The sequence below is a fragment of the Cuculus canorus genome, chromosome 2 (assembly GCF_017976375.1).
Source record: "Cuculus canorus isolate bCucCan1 chromosome 2, bCucCan1.pri, whole genome shotgun sequence".
In the NCBI taxonomy this organism is placed as follows: domain Eukaryota; kingdom Metazoa; phylum Chordata; class Aves; order Cuculiformes; family Cuculidae; genus Cuculus; species Cuculus canorus.
In genome coordinates this window covers 64672052-64697611 of record NC_071402.1, presented here as the reverse complement: position 1 = coordinate 64697611, position 25560 = coordinate 64672052, and the positions used below count along the sequence as shown (strand labels likewise).

The window sequence follows — 25560 nt, the reverse complement described above, 5'->3', positions numbered from 1 at the left end:
TCTGTAGAGTTGGGTTTCTGCAGCACCTGGTACAGCTTCCATCGGATGCTCCTGCGTATGTTTAACACAGCCTGTAGTGATGGAGCTTAACTTGAGAGTTGCTCTCACAATTAAGTGAAGGCTTCCAGGCTGACAGTTCAGTCCTTAATGCGACACTCTTGGCTGAGTTTGCTGAAGAGCAGTAAGAGATTTTATTGAGCAATACTCAGCAACACTAAGTGCTGGGTCATTTCAAGAGGTCAGGAAAATGAATCCAGGACTAAAGCAAGCACTCTCGGAATTATTAGAAAGCAAAAATGAATGTCACTTGACCATTCTCTTCAGTTTTGAATCTGGCTGAAGATCTGGCCTCATTCAATGTTTTTATTGACTGTCGTGGGCTACAAATAACATTGTGTTTTCTGTTCCCAGTTTTGTAGAGATGGGATGGGAACTTTTCAGTGCTTTATCCCATTCTAGCCAGGGTCATGCAAGGGCAAATCTGAATATTTCATGGAGGAGGAGAACTCAGCACATCTTAAGGATGTCTTTCTAATACGAGGAATTGCAAAAACCTCCTCCCTTACAACTTGATAAACACTCTTCAGGGTCCACAGTGAAACAAAAAGATGGGTTTACCTGCCTGGCCTGCTGCAGAGAGCCTCTTTAAATGCCAGTTACTGGCTTGACAAAAGGCAGCTATTTAACAAGAAAACACATTAAAGAATCATGGAATTACTAGGTTGGAAAAGACCTCTTAGACCATCGAGATTTTCCAGAATATTTTTAAGCACCTCCCACTGTCTGTATAGCCCCTTGCATGCTGCTTTTCTACCTGTCATCCTCTGCCCTCCTTACTTATTTGCACCCTTCCTTTTGATAACTTCTGGGTGTTCCCACTCCAAAGTGTTTGGTCTCCTTACGCCAATGCGTTAACTGAGTTTGGTGTTGAAGTCTCCTGTTACAGATTTGTCACCGTGTGCTTTTCCCACTACCTATATGGACACTAAAACTGGGGCTGACAGTCAGCTTTTGCCTTCCCCGATGTACCTTCCGCAAGCAAACTGAGCAGCCCATTCTGACCTACTCCAGGCACCTACGTCAGAAATAAGAGTATCTGGCATTAGCCACTGACAGCTCTGAACTTTTCCAACAAGCGTAATGTTGTCATGCACAAAGGCAGCCAGATGAAAAACATGTTATTGTCTTTAAGTAAGGGCTAAAGTTCCCTGAGCTCCTATTAGGTGAATAAAAGTAGGTAGTGTTCTAAAGGAACTGGGCAGAGTTCCTATCACTATCCTATTCGTCACCAAATTATGAAAGCAAAGGACATTGAAACCTCAAAAGAAAGCCTTTTTATTTTGGAAGACAGGGAGGTCTGTTGTCATGAGAAATTAAACGAAAAGAAGCATTATTTGCTAAAGCTCTTTTCAAATTCAGATTAATGTCTGCGTGAAGAGGTGGCAATCAAACACCTGTCTGGTCAGGGCTCTTAATTAAAACAGTTTTCAAACAGTGGAAGAAAAAAGCCTCTGTCTTGGTGAGGTAGAAACTCACCTATGGTGCTAACAACCTCAAGGATAGGCCTTCCGTCTGATTTCCTTTTGACTTGAGAGTTTTGTTAAATGAGTTGAAAAATGTACTTTACTTGCCTTTGCAAATTATCTGAACTGGTGTCTCCTTGAAGAAGCCGCTTTGTTGCTGCCTAGCTGCGCCCTGCCTCTGAGCTACGCATGATACAACTGTGAAGACCAAACGGCCAACAAGGCACTAAATCTTCCCATGGCGAAGGGCTGACATTACCGTAATTAATTAAACATCCCTGTTTAAGTGCATGATACACTTGGAAAAGTCTAAACAATGTTATTTAGTAAAGAAATAGAGGAGAGGTGACCGCATACCCTAACTTCATTTTTAAGAACCTGTCAACTAATGTCACACAAATAAAATCTCAGCCTTTGATGACCTTGATACTGCTTGTACAACCCATGTTCTTCGATGCTATTCTCTATTATATATGTAGCTCCATCTGTGTGAGTGCATGGCTCCACCCTCCTGATCGCGCCAGCCTTCCTTTCCCAGTACCAGTTCCATACATAAAATTTCCGATACAAACAGAACTGATAGGAATGATTAGACTTGATAATCCAAGGTGTTTTCCAACCTGGTGGTTCTATGATTCTATGGCTTTCCCAAGGAACACCTGGTAACAATTACATGGCTCTGGAATTCAGCAGCAAATAAATGCAGGATTTTGTTAGAGCCTTAAAACTTACTGCAAGTAAAATTCTATGATATAATCAAGGCTCTATGCACAGCGCAAGGAACCCCATTATGCCACTTTAGAAGAAAGGGCAGAGATCAGCTGAGTAACTTTCGATTGTGAAGGTTTTGTCTCTGCACTAAACCATGTATTTCTAACAAACAGGTATGTAAATTATTGGCACATGGAGCAATCGGCTCTGTTTACTTCTGTAGGACTTGCAAACACTTGTGTTGCTGAACCAAAGTACGAACATCAGTAAGCAGTTTTAACCACAGGAGAATATTATCTGGCTTATCACAGTACAAGGCCATTATATTAAGGTCTTTCCTATTAACAGCCCAATGAAAATAGGTTTTCCTATCATAGAGTCATAAAATGGTTTGGGTTGGAAGGGACCTTAAAGATCATCCAGTTCCACGGGCAGGGACACGTCCCATCAGACCAGGCTGCTCAAGGCCCCATCTAACGTAGCCTTGAACACCTCCAGAGATGGGGCATCCACAGCTTTCCTGGGCAACCTGTTTCCATGCCTCACTACCCTCACTGTGAAGAATTTCTTCCTAACGTCTAATGTAAATCTCCCCCTTCCAACTGAAAGCCATATAAAGGATTCAACATAAGGCTAAAAGTACACTGTTCAAGCAAGTCTAAAAGTAACGGAAGAAAGAGCGTGCAATCACAACAGTTTCGGAGGAGGTATGTGTTTTGATGTAAGATCCCATATCTTGAGCAGATTTTTTCTTTTCTAAAATGAAACCAACCTCATCCGCATATAAACAATGAAGTATTCTTACAGTGTATGTGTCTTACCTGAGACCAACTGCACATCAGAAAGTTTCAGCTTAGAAGGAGGTCTTGTTGGCTGACAACCTTTGCCTTCCTGAGACCGTCCTGCAATGAACAATATAACGGCTCTGTGTTAATTCAGAGAAAGATGTGCTTATGCATAGCTATAAACTATTTCCACTGCCTGTCAGACCCTGTCCTACATGCTATGGCATTATTTTATCCTGAAAATTATTCTCATTTATGATGAGGAAACTCATGAGATGTTCTGTATGACAGAAAATTGTGACAACCACAGCTGAAGTTTAACTGAAGTTCAAATACATCTTGCAGTTGCTATAAAAAAAGAAGGAAAATAAAATGGTTAGCTTTATCTATGTATTTTTTTTTTATCTTTTTTGGCTACCTACAGAGCCATGATATAAGTGACTCACTACCTGGTGAAATACCCATAGTTAGCTGACCCCTACTCCATCAGTGATCCACCCTATCATGGAACTCAAGGTTTAAAAGCAATGCCTTTCTTCTACCCTTTCTTCAAGCTGCGTTTCTTTGCACCACCCACATTTAGGCACAGTGCAAAGCAGTGTTATCATAAAAGATGATCTTGCTCTTCCAACAAAGACCAACTGTCTTCAAACAAGGAAGTTATTAACATGCAACAAGACCACATTCTTCAAATGGAAATAGTTAGAATCATAGAATGGTTGGGGTTGGAAGGGACCTTAAAAATCATCCAGTTTCAATGCTCCTGCCATGAGCCGGGACACCTCCCACTGGGTCAGTCTGCTCAAAGACCCATCCAACCTGGCCTTAAACACCTCCAGGGATGGGGCATCCACACCTTCCCTGGGCAACCTGTGCCAGTGCCTCACCACCCACACTGTGAAAAATTTCTTCCTAATGTCTAATCTAATCTTCCCCCTTCCAATTTAAAGCCGTTCTCCCTTGTCCTATCACTCCATGCCCTTGTAGGAAGTCCCTCTCCAGCTTTCTTGTAGCCCCTTCAGGTACTGGAAGGCCACTATAAGGTCTCCCTGGAGCCTTCTCTTCTCCAGGCTGAACAACCCCAACTCTCTCAGCCTGTCCTCATACAACAATAGAAAACAATACAACCCCCAAAAAGCATAGAACAATGCATAAAACAATGAAGCCATGATCCTGATAGCCACTGTGCATCAATTCAGGAAGCTATCCCTAGCTTAAGTGCTTTAGTCTCTTTCCATATTTACATATGTGAGCAGCTCTGTCAACAGAATTGTTTGGTTGCTCAAGACCTGTGCTGGAGTAATGGTGTATGTGGTGATTCAAACACCTTTAGAAGCAACCATTTTCAATCACAGAGGCGTTGTTTTTTCAATCTGAAACAGAAAATCACCCAGAACATCCGAGATTCAGACTAATTTTTTTAAATAGTTGAAATCCCTTATAATTAGGTAAGAAATGCATAGAAGAATCCAAACTACAGGGAACAGTCTGTTATAAAAAGAAAAGGGTAGCTATTTAAAATCAAGTATAGTGAAGCCAAAATTACCATATATCTGCTTAAGGATGGACTGCTTGCTGGGCTTTATGGCTGAGCTGGTTTTGTTTATAGATTTTGGATTTTTACATGAAGGAACTGATTTCAGAGGGCTATGGTTCAGCTGTTTTTTCCAAGCAACCTGAATGAAGAAGGCAGCTGTCTCTTGTCTCCATTTGTCTTCATCTTCTTTGCACTGCCGCTTGGCACTAAGAAGCTGAAACAACTCCTGTCTTAGCTGGTAACTAGAGAGCAGAAAAGAGAAGAGCACTTGTTTTAGGTGACCTGTTTTAACTTCAGTGCTTTCCATGCATCAGTTCACATGGTGGATTACATGAGTAACTGGGAAAACAGAACTCCCACTGATGTGCTAAGTCATTTGGATGAGAAATTTTTGCTAAGAAAAAGTAGGAGCTGGGTTCAATTCTAGATGCATCCCTTATATCACACAGGTAATAAAAATCTGGCACTACAGGTATCAAAAGTTACAGTACCGCAACATCAGCTTATCAACTGCTTTATAATACTAATCTGAAAGAGACAAAACCTGTAAATATTTATAACATAGCAGTATAATCAATATTGTTTTCTTGTTTTCACTAGATTCACAGCCTAGTAACACCAAATTTTCTCGTGTGCCTTCCCACTTTGTATTCTCAACCAGTGCAAGAGATGAAGTCGAATCTACCTCTTACAGGTTCAACTGCACATTCTACACAAACCACAGGAAAATGAGCTGCTTTCCATCCCTTCTGTGAAGATGCTCCCCTTACCTCATTTTCAGCATTTCCCTTCCCTTCCCTTCCCTTCCCTTCCCTTCCCTTCCCTTCCCTTCCCTTCCCTTCCCTTCCCTTCCCTTCCCTTCCCTTCCCTTCCCTTCCCTTCCCGTGATAATAGCAGATGATCTGTCCTTCCCACTTTGGTGGCCAATGGCATCAGCAACAAGGAATTGTTTGTTTTGTTTTGGTTTTTTTTCTTGAACAGATAGAAGGATCCAATCAGATATTGGTAGAAGGATCCAGTCAGACCTTGGCATTTCACACTCGCAAGTCAATTAACTGGCCTCACAATTAACTCTGAAATGTTCCCAGTACAAACGTGTCACAAATGAATTCTGAGTAACACTTGTAAAATGTTAATTATAAGTGTTTGGTAAAGGGCCAAACCACACTGATCATCATCCACTCCAACATTCAAAAAGGCTTCTACTGGATGCCCTAGTAAAGGGAATAAGGAAGAAAGAGGTGATTTTGTTCTGTTGCTCCATCTGCAACAAGTTCTAAATTAAAATGAAAGACAACACAATCAGATACAAATTGTTTAAACATGTGTTATAACCCACTGAACTACATAATTCAAACAAAACAGCAGCCACATACAGGAAATGAGTACATAAAAGCACAATAGAATGCCAAAGGGGGATGATATGCTCAGTTACAGCCCCAATAATTTTAAACTTTCAATAAGCTTAGTAAATTATCTCTGTGAAATTTGCTGGGTGAGACAAATGTATTTAATCTTAATTTAGTGGAGCTTCAGAATTCAGGCATGTGCTGTTACACAGCTCATTAAAGTACATAACAAATGGGGAGCAACTGCATTTTACCAATAAATGTTCGTAGCACCTGCAAGTTGCAAAGTGCTGCATGAATTCAGAACAGGAGTTTTGAGGCAAAGAAAAAAAGTGATCCAGTCTTGTTAAATAACACTTCACTTAGAACTTTTCAGTGGGGTAAGAGAGGAAGAGAAAGTGAAGGGGGGAGGGGCACAAATACAATTAGTGACTTGAGCTAAGGATGGGTTATGTGAATATCACTGCAGAGAAAACAACTGGGGAACTGTTTTATACTCGAGCAGAAAAGAATACTAAGCTATTTTCTTGGAATTCGGTAATTACTGCCAGGGCCTTTGCTGATAAGTGAAATGTCCCATTCACAGGCACTCCACCTTTGCACCCAGCTGTGATTTCATGGTTGTAGAGACCTACTGGTAGTTTTCAATGACAAGAAAACAACTATGAGGCTCTGACACTGAGAAGATGTAGGCAGTTGTCCTCACAGCGTGTGCACATTTTTTTAATTCAGCTCTCACATAACAGATCATTCTGATTCTGGTGACAAAAAAGAAGAATGGGACCAACTTTTGATGTTCTATGAATCTGATGTGGTGCCTTAACAAAATACCCAATGCTTTGTCAACAAAACTACTGCACATAAAAGAAACATGGAATACATGGGCAGAATGACAAAGCTGGCAAATGGCATTCATCTTTATTGCTACAGAAGCTCTAAACTTAAAACCTACTTCTGGTCAAAGTATGCATATAGCAATAACACATAAAAATATTTATCTTGACTCCAGCAGAAGAACAACAGTGACAGCAACCAACTTGTTTCCATCTGTTGGCTATTGAGGACCCTGGAGAATGGCACAGGCTTCAGTGTCCCCCATGAGAGAGCAAGCCAGACACAGACTCGGTAAGCCTCAGTGAGCAGGATAAGCAATTAACCTTTGGCAAGCCACACGCCTTAAAAAACACTTTTGAGGAGTACATTTATAAAGTTTGTGGACTGTGGGAATTTAAACATTTTCTCAAAAAAGGCAGGCTTAATACATGTAAGCAGACCACGACCACAACAGCTCTCAGTAAACTTTAGGTAAGTAAATCACGACTATAAAATTTGCAGTGAGGCAAATGTATTAATGCTAATATAGAGAAATGCCAGAACTCAGGCATGTACTTCTACATGTTTCTAATTATATGTTAACCATGTATAATTCTATTGCTGACTACAAGTACATTGGTATTTACCAGTGCAAGTCTGGACCCAAAAGACAAACACAGGACTGAGCAGAACCCACAGCCATATAGTACGTATTCACTTACGAACTATAATTTGATGTACAGTGGATGGCAAAATAGGTATTTCAGAGAGACTGTCAGAATAACAGACATGTTAGCAGCCAGCACATGCAGCTGGCTATTGTGGGCTAGCTAGAAACGCTAACCATGAGTTCTTGGCAGGCAGGTGCCACCCTCTGACTTGGGATCCACATCCTGAAATACCCACACCATGTCTTTTTTGGGGATATGCATGAAGTCTGCTTCAAAGGAAGAGGCAGAACTCTCTTTTTTAAAAAACAAACATAAATGCTGTGGTAAACGAGTGGAAATTGGGAGGAGGAAATCTGGTCCAATTTCACAGCTCTCGTCATCCATGTGAGTTTCAAAACACTCAGACAATAAAGCTCATGTTCAGCCTGAAGCATAAGGAGGAAAGACAGCAGAACTGGTGGGCCTGGGAGAGAGAATGCAGGAGAGAAGCATGGCACTTGGTGTCAGCGTTGCTGCCCAATGAACTGTTCTGTGTTCTGCATCAAAACATTAATGGAAATAAACACATTATGCTATTGCTGCAAACTTTACAAACTCCATCAAGGCTCTAGCAAAAGCAAACTGCCAAACTGATCTTTCCCACAGTCTTAAAGAATTTATGATCCTTGTTGGTATCCTCTAAAAGATGAGTTTTGCAAACAGAACAAACACATTTATTTAACTTTATTAATTCTTTAAATAACAAATGTCATTTAAACAATCTTTAACCCTCACAACTCCAAAGTGATATAAGTGCATGCACTTCCTGCTGAGGTAGCACACCACCGCTGTTTCAGTAGCTGGAGAATTTAGAAAGATCCAGCCAAAACCTTTAGATAGTCAAAACTGTAAATGGAATGCAAAGATTTCTACACAGGGAAGCTAGCTCTACACAAGGCTTTAGATCCCAAATCTTGTGAGGAAATTTGTACAAGCACTCACTACATGTTTTTACACTTTGACTGAAAGCGTATGGCATGAGCCTACTCTTCTGTAAGGATTTTAATTTGGTGTTAAGTGAAAACAGTGGAGCCTTCTGAAGTATTTCTTACGGATATACTCTCCTAACCTGCTCCTGAATTACCTTAGCTTTTGATATCTGACAGGGTCTGAACACATCAGACAAGAACTGCAATCTAAATTAGAAAAGGTGGCCAACTAGGACATTGATAGAATTGAGCAGCAATTACAGAGCATTTGGAAAAATATAGAAAGACAGGCAGTATTTATTCAGCCGCAAACAAGCAGCGGAGAGAGCTGATGGCAGAAGTGGTGGATCATTGGGAGAACAAGTGGCTGCTTTCCTTTGTGGTTCAGTGTGGGTATGAGAAACATGGCACAGAATCATGTAATGGTTTGGGTTGGAAGGCACCTTCAAAGATCACCCAGTCCAACCCTCCCCCACCCCCGCCATGGACAGTGATACCTTCCACCAGACCAGGTTGCTCAAGGCCCCATCCAAACTGGCCTTGAACACCTTCAGGAATGGGGCATCCATATCTTCTCAAGGCAACCTATTCCAGTGCCTCACCACCCTCATTGTAAAAAAATTTCCTTCTTATGTCTAATCTCACCCTACCCTCTGCCAGTTTAAAACCACTGCCCCATGTCCTATCTTGGCCTTAGCAAAAAGTCCCCCTCAGTCCTTCCTCTAAGCCCCTTTACATATTGAAAGGCCACAACTGGTTCTCCCCAGAGCCTTGTCTCTAGGCTGAACAAGCCTAACTCTCTCAGCCTTTCTTCCTGGGAGAGGTTCTCCATCCCTCTGACCATTTTTGTGGCCCTCCTCTGGACCTGCTCCAACAGGTCCATGTCTTTCGTGTACTGGGAGGTCCAGAGCTGGATGCATAAACAGCAAATGGAGAGCAAAGGTGACAGAAGTATGTAAGTAGGTGATACTGTACAGAAAAGTCAGAATTTTCAGCAAAAAAAAAAGAGGCTCCAAAATGTATTAAAAATACCATATTCCAAAATTTTAATTTTCAGTGCAATAGGAAGGTACTCACAAAAGCCAGTGTAACTTTTAGACTCCAGCAACACTGAAGAGACAACTTGGAATACTACTGGCCTGTAAATGCAGCCTCAATCTTGGAAATATTTACACTGATCAGTAAAAGAAAATATCAGCCTAGGAAGAAGCAGACTGTGAGCTTGGACCATGGTTTGTCTTGTCTAGTGTTCCTTCCCTACGAATGGGCAACATCAGCTCTTTCTGAGAAAGACAAGACTTCTTCATACTTCATAAGTTAACTGTGAAAAGCAATGAGAGAACTTACTGGTTCTCAGAACTCCCCAAACAAGCTGCTAGTAATACTTGTCTCTTAGCTCCCTGCTATTTCCTACAATAGGGAACACAGGTAAAACTCCATCTTGCAAAAAAAGAAATAGAATTCTTTTAAGCCTGGAACCACCACAAGAAAGCAAGCAGCACAACCTTATGCCTCTGTTTTAGTTTTTCAGAACTACGTGGTAGTTGGCAAAAAGATAGTTTATTGTCACAACAGCAGGCTAATACCCTAAGAATTTAGAGGTGTTGTCTCTTAACTTTTGGTCCTGGCTTTGCTTGATGTGGCCCGGAGAACATTATTGGAGTGGCTGAACAGCCCAGGTTGACTGTGGTGACAAAGAGAGCAGACCTTTGTACTCTAGCTGCTGAGTGCTCCACTGCTGAGTGCTTCCCTCTGTTCCACGCTGTGGCAAAGCAGGTTGGATGCAGATGCTGCCCTGCACTGGGAAGACAGCTAGTACTCGGCTCTGGGCACAGCACAGGAAAGAACCCACCCCTCTGAATTTCTCTGCAAAGAAACTAAAGCTTCCAGTATGGCCCAGAAGAGGGGAGGTCTACCAGTCGCTCACTGTTTATTCTGCAAGCAGCTGGGCATTGTACACGATTCTGCTGTTGCAGGAAACGTGCAGGTTTCCCAGGGACTAGTATAAAGGACTTTACTACACTTTATATGCTCTCAGACATCCACTAGCTGCTCCTTTTGATACAGTTTGGGTGGAGGAACAATTTCTGCAGTATTATTGAACTATACCATGAGGTGTGAGAGTTGAGTTCTCAAAGGAACTTCCTCATTATTCTTTCTTTAATTGAATACTAAGGAATATTAAAACATATATGAAACTGTTAAGCTAGTGAGAGACCTGGAAAGATTGGTTATTAGTAAAAATCAGCAATTTATAGTTTTCTGCATCCACATAAAAACTCAAGAAAATTTCAATAAAAAACTCAAGAAAATTTCAAAAAAAAGGAAACAAGAATTATGTACATATTATTATATTATATTTATCTACACCTGCCATACTGTTAGAATCAGAATCATTAAGGTTGGAAAAGACTTCTAAGATCATCAAGTCCAACTGTCAGCCTAACACCGCCGTGCTTATGAAACCATGTCCCAAAGTGCCACAGCTACACACTTTTTGAATAATTCAGGGAAGGAGGCTCCACCACTTCCCTGGGCAGCCTGTGCCAATGCTTTACCACTCTTTTGGTAAAGAAATTTTTCTAATATCCAATCTAATCCTCCCTTGTGCAATCTTCCTTCCTATCACTTTTTATAAGAAAGGAAATATTAAGGAGCATGTATATCATGAATGACTGTATTTCTGAGGTTGAAACTAATGCATTCATGAAAGCAGAACAATACTACAGAAAGAAAACATTGGGACATCTCACTTCCTCCTGTCTTCCTCTTCTTACAATAGTTGTTCCTGCTTAATGAAGTTATTCAAGTTAGTTTCAAGTTTTGGAAATTAACTTCCGAAGCTTCCAAACCTCTTGTAGTTTGGTTAGCCAGTTAAAAGTCAAGTCAGAATACAATTTCAGGTGCAACAGTAAATGGTGGTAAAAGAAACGGGTGTAACAACCTTTTCAGGAAAAATCCTATATCCCGATATGTGTACAACACCAGCGAACTCTAGGCTTAGGCAAATCTTGACCGCCACTCTCCAAAGAAGTATCAGTGCTTGAAACAGAAGTTTAATAATTTCTCCAATTATTAGAAGTCATCACTTACCCTGCACTTTTAATGAATTTACTAATGTAATTCTAGGCAACTGGAACCCACTTCCACTTGTTTGGTGAAAAATTATTACATCTCCGATTTATCACTGGTTAATGTCATAAGCAAAAAGACCAAATAAAGCACGCCTAATTAATAAAGCAAGCCTAATTTAATTTACATCACATTTCTCTAGCTATTGCAACAGTAGACTTACCTTCTCCATGTCCTCTGTATCACTGTAGCAGCATAGTTCTTCTTCCGAAACAGCTCTTTTCTTTTTCTTTCTTTTTCTATGATCTGTAATCGAATCTCTAAAGGGATAAGTTCAATATTTGTACTTTGCCATGCCATAGAACATAATTGATCATCTGCATTTCTGGATCCAATTATGGCTGCTTTTTCCAAGTTCAAACTGTTGTCAGGAGCAGAACACACTGCTGGGTTTCTTGGCACAGTTCTGGTGGGTTCTGCCTCAGCAGACAATAAAGGAGAGTCTTTTTTTGCTAATTCATTATTTCCCACTCTGTTAGTTTGTTCTACAGCATGCGTGCTGCCATTTCTGGTGTTTACAAATACTGTTTTGGCACTTCCTGGTCTACTAGAGCCAGCTGGTGAACATCGCTCATCATTTACCTCTTTATTTCTGGATTTCTGCTGATTCCTTTTGCTTCTGGAAGCAGCTTCACACTGCTTTGAGTTTTTTGCAATTCCACCAGTACCACCAGGACTGCAGAAGAACATGGTTGTTCCATCACAACGGTCCTTATTGCCAGATGAAGACTGACTTTGATCTCTTAATTTTTCCCCAGCACTTGCAGTCCTACAAGCAGAAGCATGCCTTCTGCTCCGCCGAGCACAAGTACCTGTTGTCTCAATGCTGTGCTCCTTGTGCTTCTCTCCATCCAGTTCTGTAGCAGCTGCAATCTGATGTTTCACTTCAACTTTTGCTTTTCCACAATGGAAGTGGACAGAACTTGACTTGCTTTTGATGTGTTTCCTCATTGAATCTTAAGGCAGAGAAACAGAAACCAATGTTCAGTCTCTGATCTAGCAAAACATAGATTACATCTCTAATATTTTTGGTCAATTACCTTTGAGGCACATTAGGATTTACTTAAATGAAATAAACTTATAATCATGAAGGATCCAAACAGGACACTCTTGCCTGCAACAACACAATCCCCTTCAGTTGCTTATCATTCTTTAAGCTTTTATTTCTCACATTACATTTGAGTTAGATGCCTAAAATAGTTCACAGGGAGAAACCATTTCTTCATCTCCCTGAGTATACTGATGTTCTTCAAAGAAACCAGCTCACCATGTGGCGCAGGAATGCAGCCCCACAAACACACCTGCTCATTCCAGTGAACACAAACCTTACCTGTTTCAAACTTATTTGCTAAGCTTCTGCTCTAGCCACCCTGCATCCTGGCACACGATGACAGACAGGGTAACCCACTGACCCAGGAAACCCAGGGCGCTTGGCTTTTCAGTACTTCCTTTGGCATCGTAACTGAATCTATGAAGTTCTTCTCATTTTTCCCTTGCTGCAAGATTTCTTTTCCAAGTCTAGGGTGGGAAAATGAATCCTGTATGACAACTGCTTCTAAACACTCACACAAGGATGACTCGGAAGCCAGATTGGAGCGCAAAACTGAAAATCTCCATGCACCATACACCTTCTATTTCATTAAGAAACTAACAGGGGAATGGGAAAACAGACCATACAGGACAAAATGTAACAAACAGGGCTTGGATTATTATAATATTCTGATTAGCAGAACTTCCAGAGAAATTAGCAGCAATTTTACATCTGAGAAGTTCTTGCAACTTACCTTAAAGAAACTTATCCAATTTTTGCTTCTAATGATAACAAAGATGCTTTAACATTACCAGTTTGAAAGATTTGAGCCATAGGCTCCTACAACTGGTTGGAGTCAGAACTGACTGAAATGTTATTAAAATGTGTACCTTGCAAACCTAAATAAGAATGGTCAAGAAATGATGATAAACTGATGATGCGTTTACAGATAGAATAAAAGAGTGCAGCAGGGCAGGAAAAGTAACAGAAAGAGCTTTGACACACTGTTTCATAGTACAGTTTTTAAAAACAGTGTTACTCCTCAAAAAATATCCTGGAGTGTTCTCAACATGAGGATTTCAAAGACAAATAATGTGAAAACCCTGTTGCGGAGAATTAAGCTGACTGAACAGCTCTAGAGATGCCACTTGGAACAATTTTATACTCATTTTAACCTTGTTTAAAAACAAGTTACAATTCTCCATTAATATTCTTAAAGTATACCACAGATATGCCATATATCTTTAATCTTATTTTCTCCAGGCAGTGCAAATAATAGAAGAACTCTCAACACCGTGTTCTGACGTATTTTAGGTATTTTTACAGACATTGTATAACTGGTATTTTTGACTACTTAAGTTGACAAAACACATGCAGTAAAAGAATCTGTATCTAACTGTATCCTGTATGAATTGCTTAAATAATCAAAGAACAAGAAATGACAGAGAGATAAATAGACCCTATGTATAAAACATCCCCAAACATGGACAAAAAGGATAATTAGGACAATTAAAAAAGATTACAAACCTTGCCTGATTTTATGACCTTCTCTCTGTGGCTCTGCTGATAGGCAGCTCTCCTTTGGTGTCCCTTTGTTATGAGAAGCTTTAGGTGAACCTCTACTGTTTCTCCCTGGCTGAATTTGTGAAGCATTGAGCATCAGAGGTCTCTTATTCTGTACATCAGCTGGTTTATTCGGTAACTGTGAGATGCTGGTAGTCTTCTCTTGATGTGCAGGATTCTGTTGTACTCGAAAGCTATTTTGTTCCACATTCTGCATCCCTTTCTGCAGCTTGGCTTCTTTCCTCTTACTTTCCTCTTCACGTTTCCTGTAATTGCAGTCAATACCATAAGAATTCCAAAGACAAAATCTTGGGAGCATGTATCTAACTTAAACACATTCCTCTTTAGAAACCTGACACTGCCACAATAAAAACTTTTTTTGGTGAGAAAGGGTCAACTATTGCATTGAATTATCTTAGTTTGATCCAAAATAACAACTGGCTTGTGGCTGCAAGGTAAATCCTTATAAGCCAACTGCTTCAGTTTGCAGCAGTTTAAACTGATCTTAAAACAGCCTCTTATTTAAAACAATGAAACTTAGGGGTTTTATATATATAGAAAAATGAAAAACAGGACTTGAAAAGGTGTCAGAAGACAAGAAACGTGATACTAGTAACTAGGTTTTGAATAAGTAATGAACAATATTTTCATACAATTTAGTAATGCAATGCACTGTATTTGAAAATCAGAAAACTTTAATAAAAGACATACTTAATACAGGCAATTAAAAACCAGTTTCAAACTAGCTATTGATACGAACTTGCTGCTATGTATTTATTATTAGTAGATACCTAAAGAATTTATTTTACAGAAACAGGCTACACATTATACAAATGAAAAATACCAAAAATATGAGATGTGAACTAAAAACTTGCTTACACATAGTATGGCATTACATTATGACATTTGGGTTTTGCAAACGAAAGAAGTCAGGCATCTCTTAAATAGCATAAGTACAAAAAAGAACTTTGGACAAGGTTAGGAATGTTGAATGAAGTTTTGCAGCCTATTTTGAAATACAGTCAGATGCAATTACATTACACTTTCGCTTTTAATTTCTTTTTCCTAGAAATCAGAATAAACTCAATAACATGTAGCAAATGTTACATATCTACCTACCACTGAATTTGTTTTTATAAATTAAGTACCGGTTGTAAGATGAAGGAACATTTTTCCTGTCGGAATGGACAGGTGGTAAATGTTGTAACATGTAGCTGTCTGGTATTGTAATTTGCTTCCTATGCTACAATGTAGTTTGCAGACTGCTGACACATTAGCTCGCAGCACAGCATATGACAGGTTAGTTATGCAGCATGCCATTCCCAGTTCCTGTGAGTCGTATCAATGCCAGTATATGTCATATCAGCGTGAGCTGCCAGGGAGAAGCCTTAACTTTATCTGTCAGTACTATCCTATCAAGCATGCTCTGCAGAAGGAAGTGGATTAGAGTTTGTACCTGAAAAGCTGCTAATTGATCTAAAAAAACACAGTCCTGGCAGCCTGAGGTACAGTAGTCCCTCTGGCATGGAAAAAAAAGAAGTGGCTAGTTTCAAATAATATTGGCGTTCCACAAACCGACAATGTGTGGATGTCTGTCTCGCATACAGTATGGATCTCACTGCCATCACTCTGCTGTTTGAGCTAATAAATCAGATCTTACTATTCACAGGATAGCCTTTTCTTTTCTTCACATGACTCGAACAGCCCATTACCAGCATCCTCCATTAAGGGTATCGGAAAAGAAAGTGTGATGGAGGTTGTGTGACACACAATCAAGCTCAAGTGGCCTGCACTCTTTTGATGATGACTTTAACTTAAAATATTAACTTTAGCAACATACTAGCTGTAAAGTTATTGGAATTACACACGACTAGAAGTTGAGGAGGAGTAAAAGGGGATTTTTTTTAAAGGGCTTGTTTGCGTGCTATTTTGTCAGCTGAAAGTGATGAAATAATAAATGGAAGGGATTTCAAAGCTTCCTGTTCACAGATCATCATCCTGTCACAGTAGAACTCAATTGATTAACAGACTCCCGAAGAATACTTATGAACTTCCCCTTGTAGTTTGCTTATTTAGTTAGAAATACAACTTGTTTTACAATGAAGGATATTTTCAAAATTAAAATTTCCAGGTTCTACTATTGTCTAAATTGAGACACTAGGTTTCACGAACAAGTAAAGCAAGTAGATGAGCTCCTAACTTATGGCTCTCAGTCATTCTCAGGAGGTTCTGGCGATGCAGCAGGATCCAAATTTTGGCTTTAAAGTCAGAAAACTACTCTGTGATAACTGAGCTGGCATGACAAAATTTATGACTTTAATTTTAATAGAATTTTGTCCTAAATAGTCATATTTCATTACAGAGTGAGAATGGCAACTGAGCCTTTAGCAGATGGAATGGAACAGTTTCAGCCTTTCTGAAGACACAGAGACGCTTTGAATTTTTGATCCTGCTGAAATGTAACCAACCTTTTCTATTCTGTTAAGAACAGTTAGGGTTTTTGTACCTACTCTGTGGAGGACTTTTTAAATTTAGAACATGTCCATGTGTCTAGAGAGCATTTTTAAAGTTTTCCTTGAAAAAATAATAATTAAAAGATAATAACTTAGATCTTCAGGTATGATCCTACTGCTGCTGAAACTTTATCTGGAACAAGAGGAGTCATATTTCATGTTGTATAGAAGTTATCTCCTGCTATATAATCTAGAATGATGTTTGATTTTGAAAGCATGACACTGTTGAATCACAACATGTTCAGCTTATGATCTAAAACAACCTTTTAACAGATAGTCCTAAACAAAAATGTTAAAAAAGACAGTTAATTTCCATCCAGTATTCCTACATTGATCTTGCCAAATGTGTAAAGCTGTCCGTTTGTCCTTATTTCACCACCTATTTTTTCCTCAACTATTTCTCATATGTATTAACACCATCCTGATTTCTGCTTTAGTCTTCAATGTGCTTACGAGTCTTATGCACCTTGGTGCTACTTGGAAATATAATATTTTACTTCTTAAATAAAAATACTACATAGCATCAGATTCATGATGGATTTATGTGGAATTCTCACCAATATACACTTCAGTTTAAAGATGAACCATTAAGAACTACTCTTTGCATATGTTCTTCCGAGCAGTTTTCCTCCAAAAGCTTATCTTTAAAGATATCGGAAAGTGCCCTTTTAAGGATACCGGTTAGTTCTCTCAACACGTCTGGATGCAACCCAGCTGGTCCCACGAACTTGTCTGGGCTGTGTTCTCTCAAGCAATCCCTGATTTAATCGTCATTCATAGCTGGCAGTTTTCCTCTTCCTTGAACCACTGCTTTTAAGCACAGTGGCACGGTGAAGACTGAGAAAATGATGGCATTGAGTATTTCTGCCACATGTATCTGTTGTCATTAATCACTTGCACCATTTGGCAACAGGCCCACATTTTCCTTGCTCAGCTGTTCACTATTAATGTCGAGGCAGAAGTTCATCTCATCATCTGTGACATCCCTTGCAAGTCTCAACTCTATCCGAGTTCCGTTTTTTCTAACACGATCCCTACATGTCTAAGCAATGTTTTAAACTCTTCCTTTGAAGTCCATCCCTGGTTCCACCCTCCGTATATTGTCTTCTTGCATTTGAGTTCTGCCGTGGCTTCCCTGCTTAGACAAACTGGTTTCCTGATATGTCTCTGGTTATTGCCATAACAGTGTGCATTTTGGCTTGGCCTGCATTAATCCTCATTTTATAAATTACCATTTCTTTGCTATAGTTTGTTCAACATGGGAGAATATGCTCGTACAGGAATATTTCACAGGCACTGAATGCACTGAGTGTAACTTTACCAGAAAATAATATGAGATGATGGTTAACTTTTTGCTAAACCAAACTGACTGATCAAAAACATGTAGACTTACAGATCATTTATATTAGTGAGACTCTCTAAAATAATATTACAAAGTGAGTTTTAAATACATGCACTTAAATAGTTGGGTCTTTTTCAATCTAGGAGTTCACTATCATTCTGGATTTCCACATAATGTCTACTTTTATCTCGAGAGCAGATTTTTAAACACCAGTAGGGATATTAGTTGTCTGTATGCAGCAACACCCTGGCCGATGTTAGCTGTGGAATGCACAGATGGGTACACAGAATGATGACAACATAATGTCCTCTCCAGTTTATAACAGATAATAAAACTGCAATTAAAAAAAAAATTGTTATGAGACAACTTGATTTGTTTGTACACTCCAATTGTATTTTAATTCTATTTTTATGGTATTTGGTACACAGACTTTCTTTCCATTGTTTTCAAACAAATCAACAGCAGCTTAGTAATTTTCAGAAAGTACATCAGAAACTCAAAAACAGCAATAAAAACACACCCAAATTTCCATAAGGCAACACCTCTCCATTTAATCTTCAAAATGGGGTATGACAAATTCTTCTATCACAGAGAATAAAATTACCTCTCTTGTTAAAGTCAGTTGTGACCACACAGCAAGAAGCAGAGTTCTCCAGATTAAAAAGAAATAATGGCTATAAACTGGAGAGGGTCAGATTTAGACTAGGCATAAGGAGGAATTTCTTCATGATGAGAGTGGTGAGGCACTGGAACAGGTTTCCAAGGGAGGTTGTGGATGCCCCATCCCTGGAAGTGTTCAAGGCCAGGTTGGATGGGGCCTTGGGCAGCCTGCTCTGGTGGGAGGTGTCCCTGCCCATGGGACACCTTTTCAAAATTGATATCAAAGACTTGATAGGTCAATAATTATTTTCATTACCTTGGAGTGATAAACATTTTCTAAGCCTTTTTATCATCATATCGGGTAAAGATTCATGGATGCTAACATGCTGGTTTCTCAGCCTTTGTATTTTGCCTTGTTCTTGTATATTATTTAATAAATGTTGTTACTTAATCTGGGATTATCTGGAAAATAATTTCTATCTATAGGCTTACAGAACAAAATCCATTATACGCTTCCTACAGTTTCATGAATTTTACTAAATGGAACAACAAGCAATGATGAGTAACAAATAAATCATACACCAATATACACAAACTTATGACAAATGTCTATATGCTGGAGTACAACTCAAGTCTCAGACTTACTTGGCAGCCGCGTCTTTTCTCAGCTGTTCATGTTTCATTAAAAGATTCTTCCTCTCTTGAAATGCCTTCCTAACTTTGTACCCTTTGTAGACAGCCTGTATTTTGAAAGCAGCGATGTCCTGTATGGCAGCTATAGACAGAGCCCCATGTTCTAACATGAACTGAATCACTTCATGGTGTTCACCAAGTAAGGCGTAATCAAGTGGAGTGTATCTGAAAAAAAAACCCAACCAAAGCCACAACAATTACCGCTGAACTAGAATCCTTCCCATAACGTGCATTTACTTTATAAGCTTCATCCTCATTTTGTAATAAGGCATCATCTAGTATGAAGACTGCTTAAACACTGTTTACAGTAGCCTGTTTTTCTTATTTTTTTATATTATTTTCCTGCCTTGCTCATTCTAGATAACATGACTATGGTTAAGGATTATTTTAGTCTCCAAACATAAGGGGAGGGAGGGGAGTGTATACTGTATGAAGTGTTGTATCAAAATCCCCCCCGGATCTAATTGATAGAAGCAACTGCTCTAAGCAAGCAATCTAAAAGAAAGCTGCTATTTAGATTCTTATACAGACATATCATTTAAATAAAAAGCAACTGAAAACATTTTTGTGTTATTTGCATATGAATTCAAGTTCTAGACATTTCCTGCCAAATCTGACTTAGTTTCTCTAACAATGACCGCGGACAGGATGACTGGCCAAGCAGCAGTATTACATCTGCATCAAAGGATAACATTTTTCTAAAAGCACTAGGACAACTTAATTCTGTTTTCAGATGGATACAAGTGATAAAAAATATTAACTGCCTTTGTGTTTTAATGGTGTCAAAGATGCCAAAGAGCTTTAAAAAAAAAAAAAAAATCCCCAAATTCCCACTGTCAAAAGAGGAGCAAAAGGTACGCATATCCCTCACCAACACTGAAACATTACACAAAGACATTTAGGGAAAATTATCAGTCACAAACCATAATCAAAGCCATATAATAGAAGACCATCAAATAGCAAGTGTCAATGCATGTGACTGTGAAAATTAGGTCTCTTCTTGATAGTAACTTGCTAGGACGCAATGCTGGTAAGCAAAACAAAACAGACAGAAAGCACAATTGGACTTGCCATGCAGCAATGATGTGATGGAAGGATTAACAGTATCTGAACTGAAGTGTCTGCAGGAATAAAGACAATGACATAACATGAAAATTTGTATGTCAAGGTTGCTGATAACATTTAAAGAGATGCAGATGTCTGATGACCCAGGAATGGAAACCTCAGAAGGGACTTCATCTCAGAAACATCTTTAAAGAATACCTAGTTTTGAATATTTTAATTAACAAGTGCAAAATTATACCAAAGTAAATTTTATGCTCCCAGCATGTATGTACCAAGACAATGTATTATATTATGATTCCCAGTCATGTTGACCAGTATTCTTATATGTGGATTCTCTAACTCCCTAAGGCCTACCTTTGAAAGCAAAAAAAAATCCTCAAATCAAGTCTGAAGACAGGTTTGTATGACTGGGCACTCCCATTCAAGGCTGCTCACATACACTTCTCACAACTAGTCATTACTCTGTTGTGTCAGTTCAAGGACTGTTATAAATTTTCTTTTCAACTGGTTATCTCTAAAGCAGATAGCTTGTCAATCAAGCTGGCTTCACAGAAGATGACGACATCAGTCGTCAGCTGCTACACATAATTTAGCATAAAGTTGGTCAAGCAGCAGTTATCCTGGCAGCACGTGATGCATCCAAGACATCAAGTTGGGGTATCAAATGAATTTGCAAAGAACAGCAAACCTACCATCCTCCAGACTAGCACTTGATCACATATCCACAAGCAAATGGGAAGCTTAAAATCTGAGATGCAATCTCAGCTCCATCTTTTCACTAATCTATTTAGTTTGAAGCGCTACTATTGAATTTTGAAGTACTATCTCATATTGTGCTCTAAAAAGTGAAGAAGCGAAGCTTCTTTCTGTAGGTATATTTGACAAAAAATTACTATTTGGTGAAATTGTTACTGATTAAAAACCTATTTAATCCAATACAGATGGACCATATCCACTATCTCTTACATTACTCAACTTGATTTTTCCATTTTCCAAACTTCCAGTCTCTTAAAAATAAAACAAGGTTTTGTAGATGTTTATTAAGAAGCGATTGTGCAGTTTTTATATACAATATATATATATATATATATATATATTTAGGAGAATTATACTCAAAGTCTGATTCATCTTGAAATATTGGGAATCTGTTTTGTTTTGCACATGGACTAGTGCTTAAGGGCTGACATTTGGAATAGTGCTAGTTATATTTTCAGCAACCTAAGTTTATACATAAGAACGTATATTAATGCTAAAAGGGAAATTAGATACTAACTCAACGACTTCAGTAAAACTACAGCTAAGGTCTTTTCCTGACATTTGAGCATTGTTAGTACATTTCTATAAAGTAAGGAAAATAGAAGCCTCCTTTCTGGCAAAATAGTGGTTTTTAATCTTACTTATTAAGAGTAATTTAACAGCAAATGTTTATTTAATTTTGTATCAAAAAATACTAAAAAGAACATTGGCACTACTTAATTAGGAACTACTTATACTTTCATTTGTGTTTCTTAATAAGAAATGAGAATGGAAAAGGAAGAGAGATCTGAGTGGTTTAGAGTAGAGAACAAAAGAGACATGATGGGGGAAGAAAGCAACTGAAAACTGGGATAAGTATGGAAGTCTCAAATTTAGCACTAAAATATGGGGTTTCAAAGTCCTTAAGTTTTTATAATGTTCAGATATTCAAATTTGTATGACATACTGATCATAATTTTATTTATAATTATGAAGAGGTCATCTCCTCTAAATATGGCATTATAAGTTTCTGCTAATAGCAATTATCTTCACAGTCAGGTGACTAATTTGAACCCCACAATTCAAATAACTTTTGAAAAACTATTATTTATATGTCAATGAAAGACAAAGAAAAGAGATGCAAATGCACTGTCTCTTTATGATTACAGGAGGATTTTTTTTTAAATTAGGCCTTTAGAATACAGTTAACCACCAGGTAATTTGTAATCACTATTTTAAAACATAACATTACATTTCTCCCATTTTCTTTCTTCTCACTCTACTCCTACCAAATAGAAAAGCGAAATTCCAGTCTACACCAGCAGCAGCAGAAATGCCTTTTCATCCTTTGTAGGTAACTACTGTCAACTTTATATAAATGAAAAAGATCTTTAATATTTCAAATAAGACTAGAAAGACCAAATACTTGTAGAAATCTCTGGAAGTTCAAGGTTCAAAAGTATAGACAATTGAAGTTGCAATGTCTTACTTAAAGAAGAGATTTTTCACATTAGGAAAGCTGCTTACACTGGAGGCAAAGATTACACCACTCCTTTTAGATACAAGATCACAATTCTCTGGCAATATCTGAAGACTTAACACTTCAATCAGTAGCTAGCACGTTTGCTAAATTACAAAATAATGCATTCAGACAAGCAATACCTCTCCTCGCTGTTCTCCATGTGATTAGGGAAAGCATCAAAACCAAGCAACAACTTTATAGCATCAAGGTAGCCATTGTTACAGAGCCAGTGCAAAGCAGTTCTTCCCTGTAAAGAACATGACAGAATGAAAATAAACGTTATCCCCAAACTCCATCATGTCACAATAGAAATCCTAAATCATACTGTAATCCAATGCTTTTCCGGACATGAAGGATCAACTAATTCTTCCAAACAAACTTCCTTGTTAAAATAAAAGAATAGAGCATTTAAAAATTAAGTAACTTCTCTTTTTTAAAAAACAAAACAAACCAAAATTAAATCAGTAGTGCTTTTTTACCTAAGCAGCTGAAAAATAGCACTGGGAGACTAGCTCTAGAGTTGCTTTCTTTGCAACTGTGCCACTCAGGTCAGAAGGAGCTCCCATCAACCTTTGTACTTCAGACTGTTTTGTAACGTGTGCCAAATCACTGTGACAAGACTGAAAGTATTACTAAAAAATTCAAAATCTGATGAAGTCTGAGGAAAGCTTATCAGCCCAGGCAAACACAGCAAGACTCCAGCTGTGCTTTCAAAATGGGCTTGATATCAGAAGTCTGGTTTCTCTCACATGAAGCAAATGTCTAACTCTCAAGCCGCACTCTATGTACAAGCAGCTCATACACAACCACGGTTGGACTGGAATCACAGAACCACAACACAAATACTTCAAGCTCTGTGAATATCAACCAAACACAGATATTTCACTTCACTTCCAGGTCATGCCTCCTGTCTGTATGTTGCTGAGTGCCACAGAAAACCATGAAGATGTTCTGAGTTCAGTGCTAGCAAGTTGCTCGTGAACCTTGAAGGCTGAGGAGCATACTGCACTGTCTCTGCATGAAATAGGTGGAGCGGATGTGTCAGCTGCACTCAAGCTGGTGCCATACAGAGTTGGTCACAGGCTGGAAAATCTCCCCAGCATGCTCTGTAGAACTCATTAAAAACAAAAAAAATTCTCTATTACCTAGAATTATCCATGCCCTACAATGAATAGCTGACAAAAAGTTTAACAAAGTGGTTGACATTCCTTTAACTTATCAACTTCTACTGACTTCTGAGAAATTATGTCATATAACAAAGAAATCTGTTTTATGTTCCAGTTCTTAAAGGAGACCTACAAGAAAGCTGTAGATGGGATCTTTATCAGGGAGCATAGTGATAGGATGAGGGCTAATGGTGTTAAGCTGAAAGAGGGGAGATTTGGATTAGATATCAGGAAGAATTTTTTTCCTGTGAGGATGGTGAGGCACTGGAGCAGGTTACCCAGAGAAGTCTTGGATGCCCTGTCTCAAGCAGTGTTCAAGGCCAGGTTGGATGGGGCCTCGAGCAACCTGATCCAGTGGGAGGTGTCCCTGCCCATGGCAGCGGAGCCTGGAACTGGATGATCTTTAACACCCCTTCCAACTCAAACCATTCCATGATTCTATGTTGCACAGTTACTCTGGCTCCTAATTTCACTTACTGCTCGAATAATGGCACAAAACAACAAAAAACTAATCAGTTTTCTTTTTTTTTTTTCACCTGGAAGAGCGATACATATGTGGATACCTATGTGGGTAAGTAATTAAGCAGTTCCTGTGCAACCTCACTTGCAGTATTTTACTTGCTCTGTTTCTATGCTGAGGAAATACATTACAGTCTGTAAAATCACATTCCCGTGTCAGCTGATAATACGGAATGATAGAAGTTAAGTGATCAGGCAATTAATATGACTCCTCATAAGATCACACTTTGACAAGGAAAAGTGATATGGAAAAACATGATGCTTCAATTCATGCTCCATATTAAAATAATACTTTTCAGTCAAGATTTTAGAAGTGAAGCCACAGGTAAAATCATGTCACAATGCTTTTCTTTTCTTGATAAACAGCACCAAAGACATTTCTGTGTCCCAGAAAAGACAATGACCTTGAAGAAAGGGAAAATGTTTTGACTTATGGTTATTCTGAAGTTAATTAAATAGCCCAGCAAAGAAAAACATACCTCTTTATCCTGAATATTTGGATCTGCATTGTTTTCCAGTAACACTACCATGCAGTTAATGTAGCCTCCATAAGCAGCACACTGCAGCGGTGTTCTACCTGCATAATCCTGCACATTAGGGTTGATTTTATTTTCTATCAAGATTTGGCATACGTCAGCATTTCCTCCCAGGGCTGCCCAGTGAAGGGGCGAATGGCCATCTTGGTCCACCAAATCTACTCTTGCTCCTCCTGTAACAACAAATACATTTTTGAACATAAAAAGAAAAAATTTTGAATGAAGAGAGAAAAAATAATAAGTTCATGCTCAACTAGAACTTATTTGGTAAACTGATAATTCAGAGAAGTAACTTCAACTCTGCTACTCAAATCCTAAAACCTAAATAAAAAATAATTGGAAATGAGATTCAGTGATGGTCAGACATTGAACTTTTTTACAAGCTTGTGAGTATCCTCTCAGATGCTTTAGAATCTCCTTGTCAAATGCCCTTGAAAAACCTAGCCTTTATTTGCTTCAGGTCTATTAATTTTCAGTGAAACTTTTATTTCTTAATAACAATATCACTTTTGCAAATTAGACTTCAGATGAAATAATTTTTCAAATCTCTAAAACAGACAAGATAAAACATTCACAGTGTAAGAATTACTTTTGAGAAAAGCTTGGGTTTTTTTATTCAAGCATGATAAGACTCTTATGCAGATAATTAATTTCTCTGTGTTCTTGTAAGATGTAAAAACTCCGTACAAACATAAAACTCCACAAATATAAAAACATGTAATGACCAGCAACTATGACTGTCTACATCATAAAATATTTAATTAAACGTAACTCAGGTTCTGATGAC

The 25560-nt window shown here is 38.6% G+C and overlaps 1 protein-coding gene across 5 annotated transcripts in view; it reads right to left on the bottom strand.

Moving 5' to 3' along the window:
* INVS (inversin) overlaps positions 1 to 25560 on the bottom strand; it is a 99370-nt gene that overhangs the window by 4750 nt on the left and 69060 nt on the right. For all 5 annotated transcript variants that reach the window (XM_054060515.1, XM_054060517.1, XM_054060516.1 and 2 more), the window contains exons 10-16: positions 24717 to 24946; positions 22693 to 22799; positions 19183 to 19395; positions 14047 to 14348; positions 11653 to 12445; positions 4566 to 4798; positions 3056 to 3136 (exon numbers count right to left, since the gene is read on the bottom strand). In XM_054060515.1, coding sequence (XP_053916490.1) covers positions 3056 to 3136; positions 4566 to 4798; positions 11653 to 12445; positions 14047 to 14348; positions 19183 to 19395; positions 22693 to 22799; positions 24717 to 24946 — 1959 coding nt within the window. The remainder of the gene's footprint in view (positions 1 to 3055; positions 3137 to 4565; positions 4799 to 11652; positions 12446 to 14046; positions 14349 to 19182; positions 19396 to 22692; positions 22800 to 24716; positions 24947 to 25560) is intronic.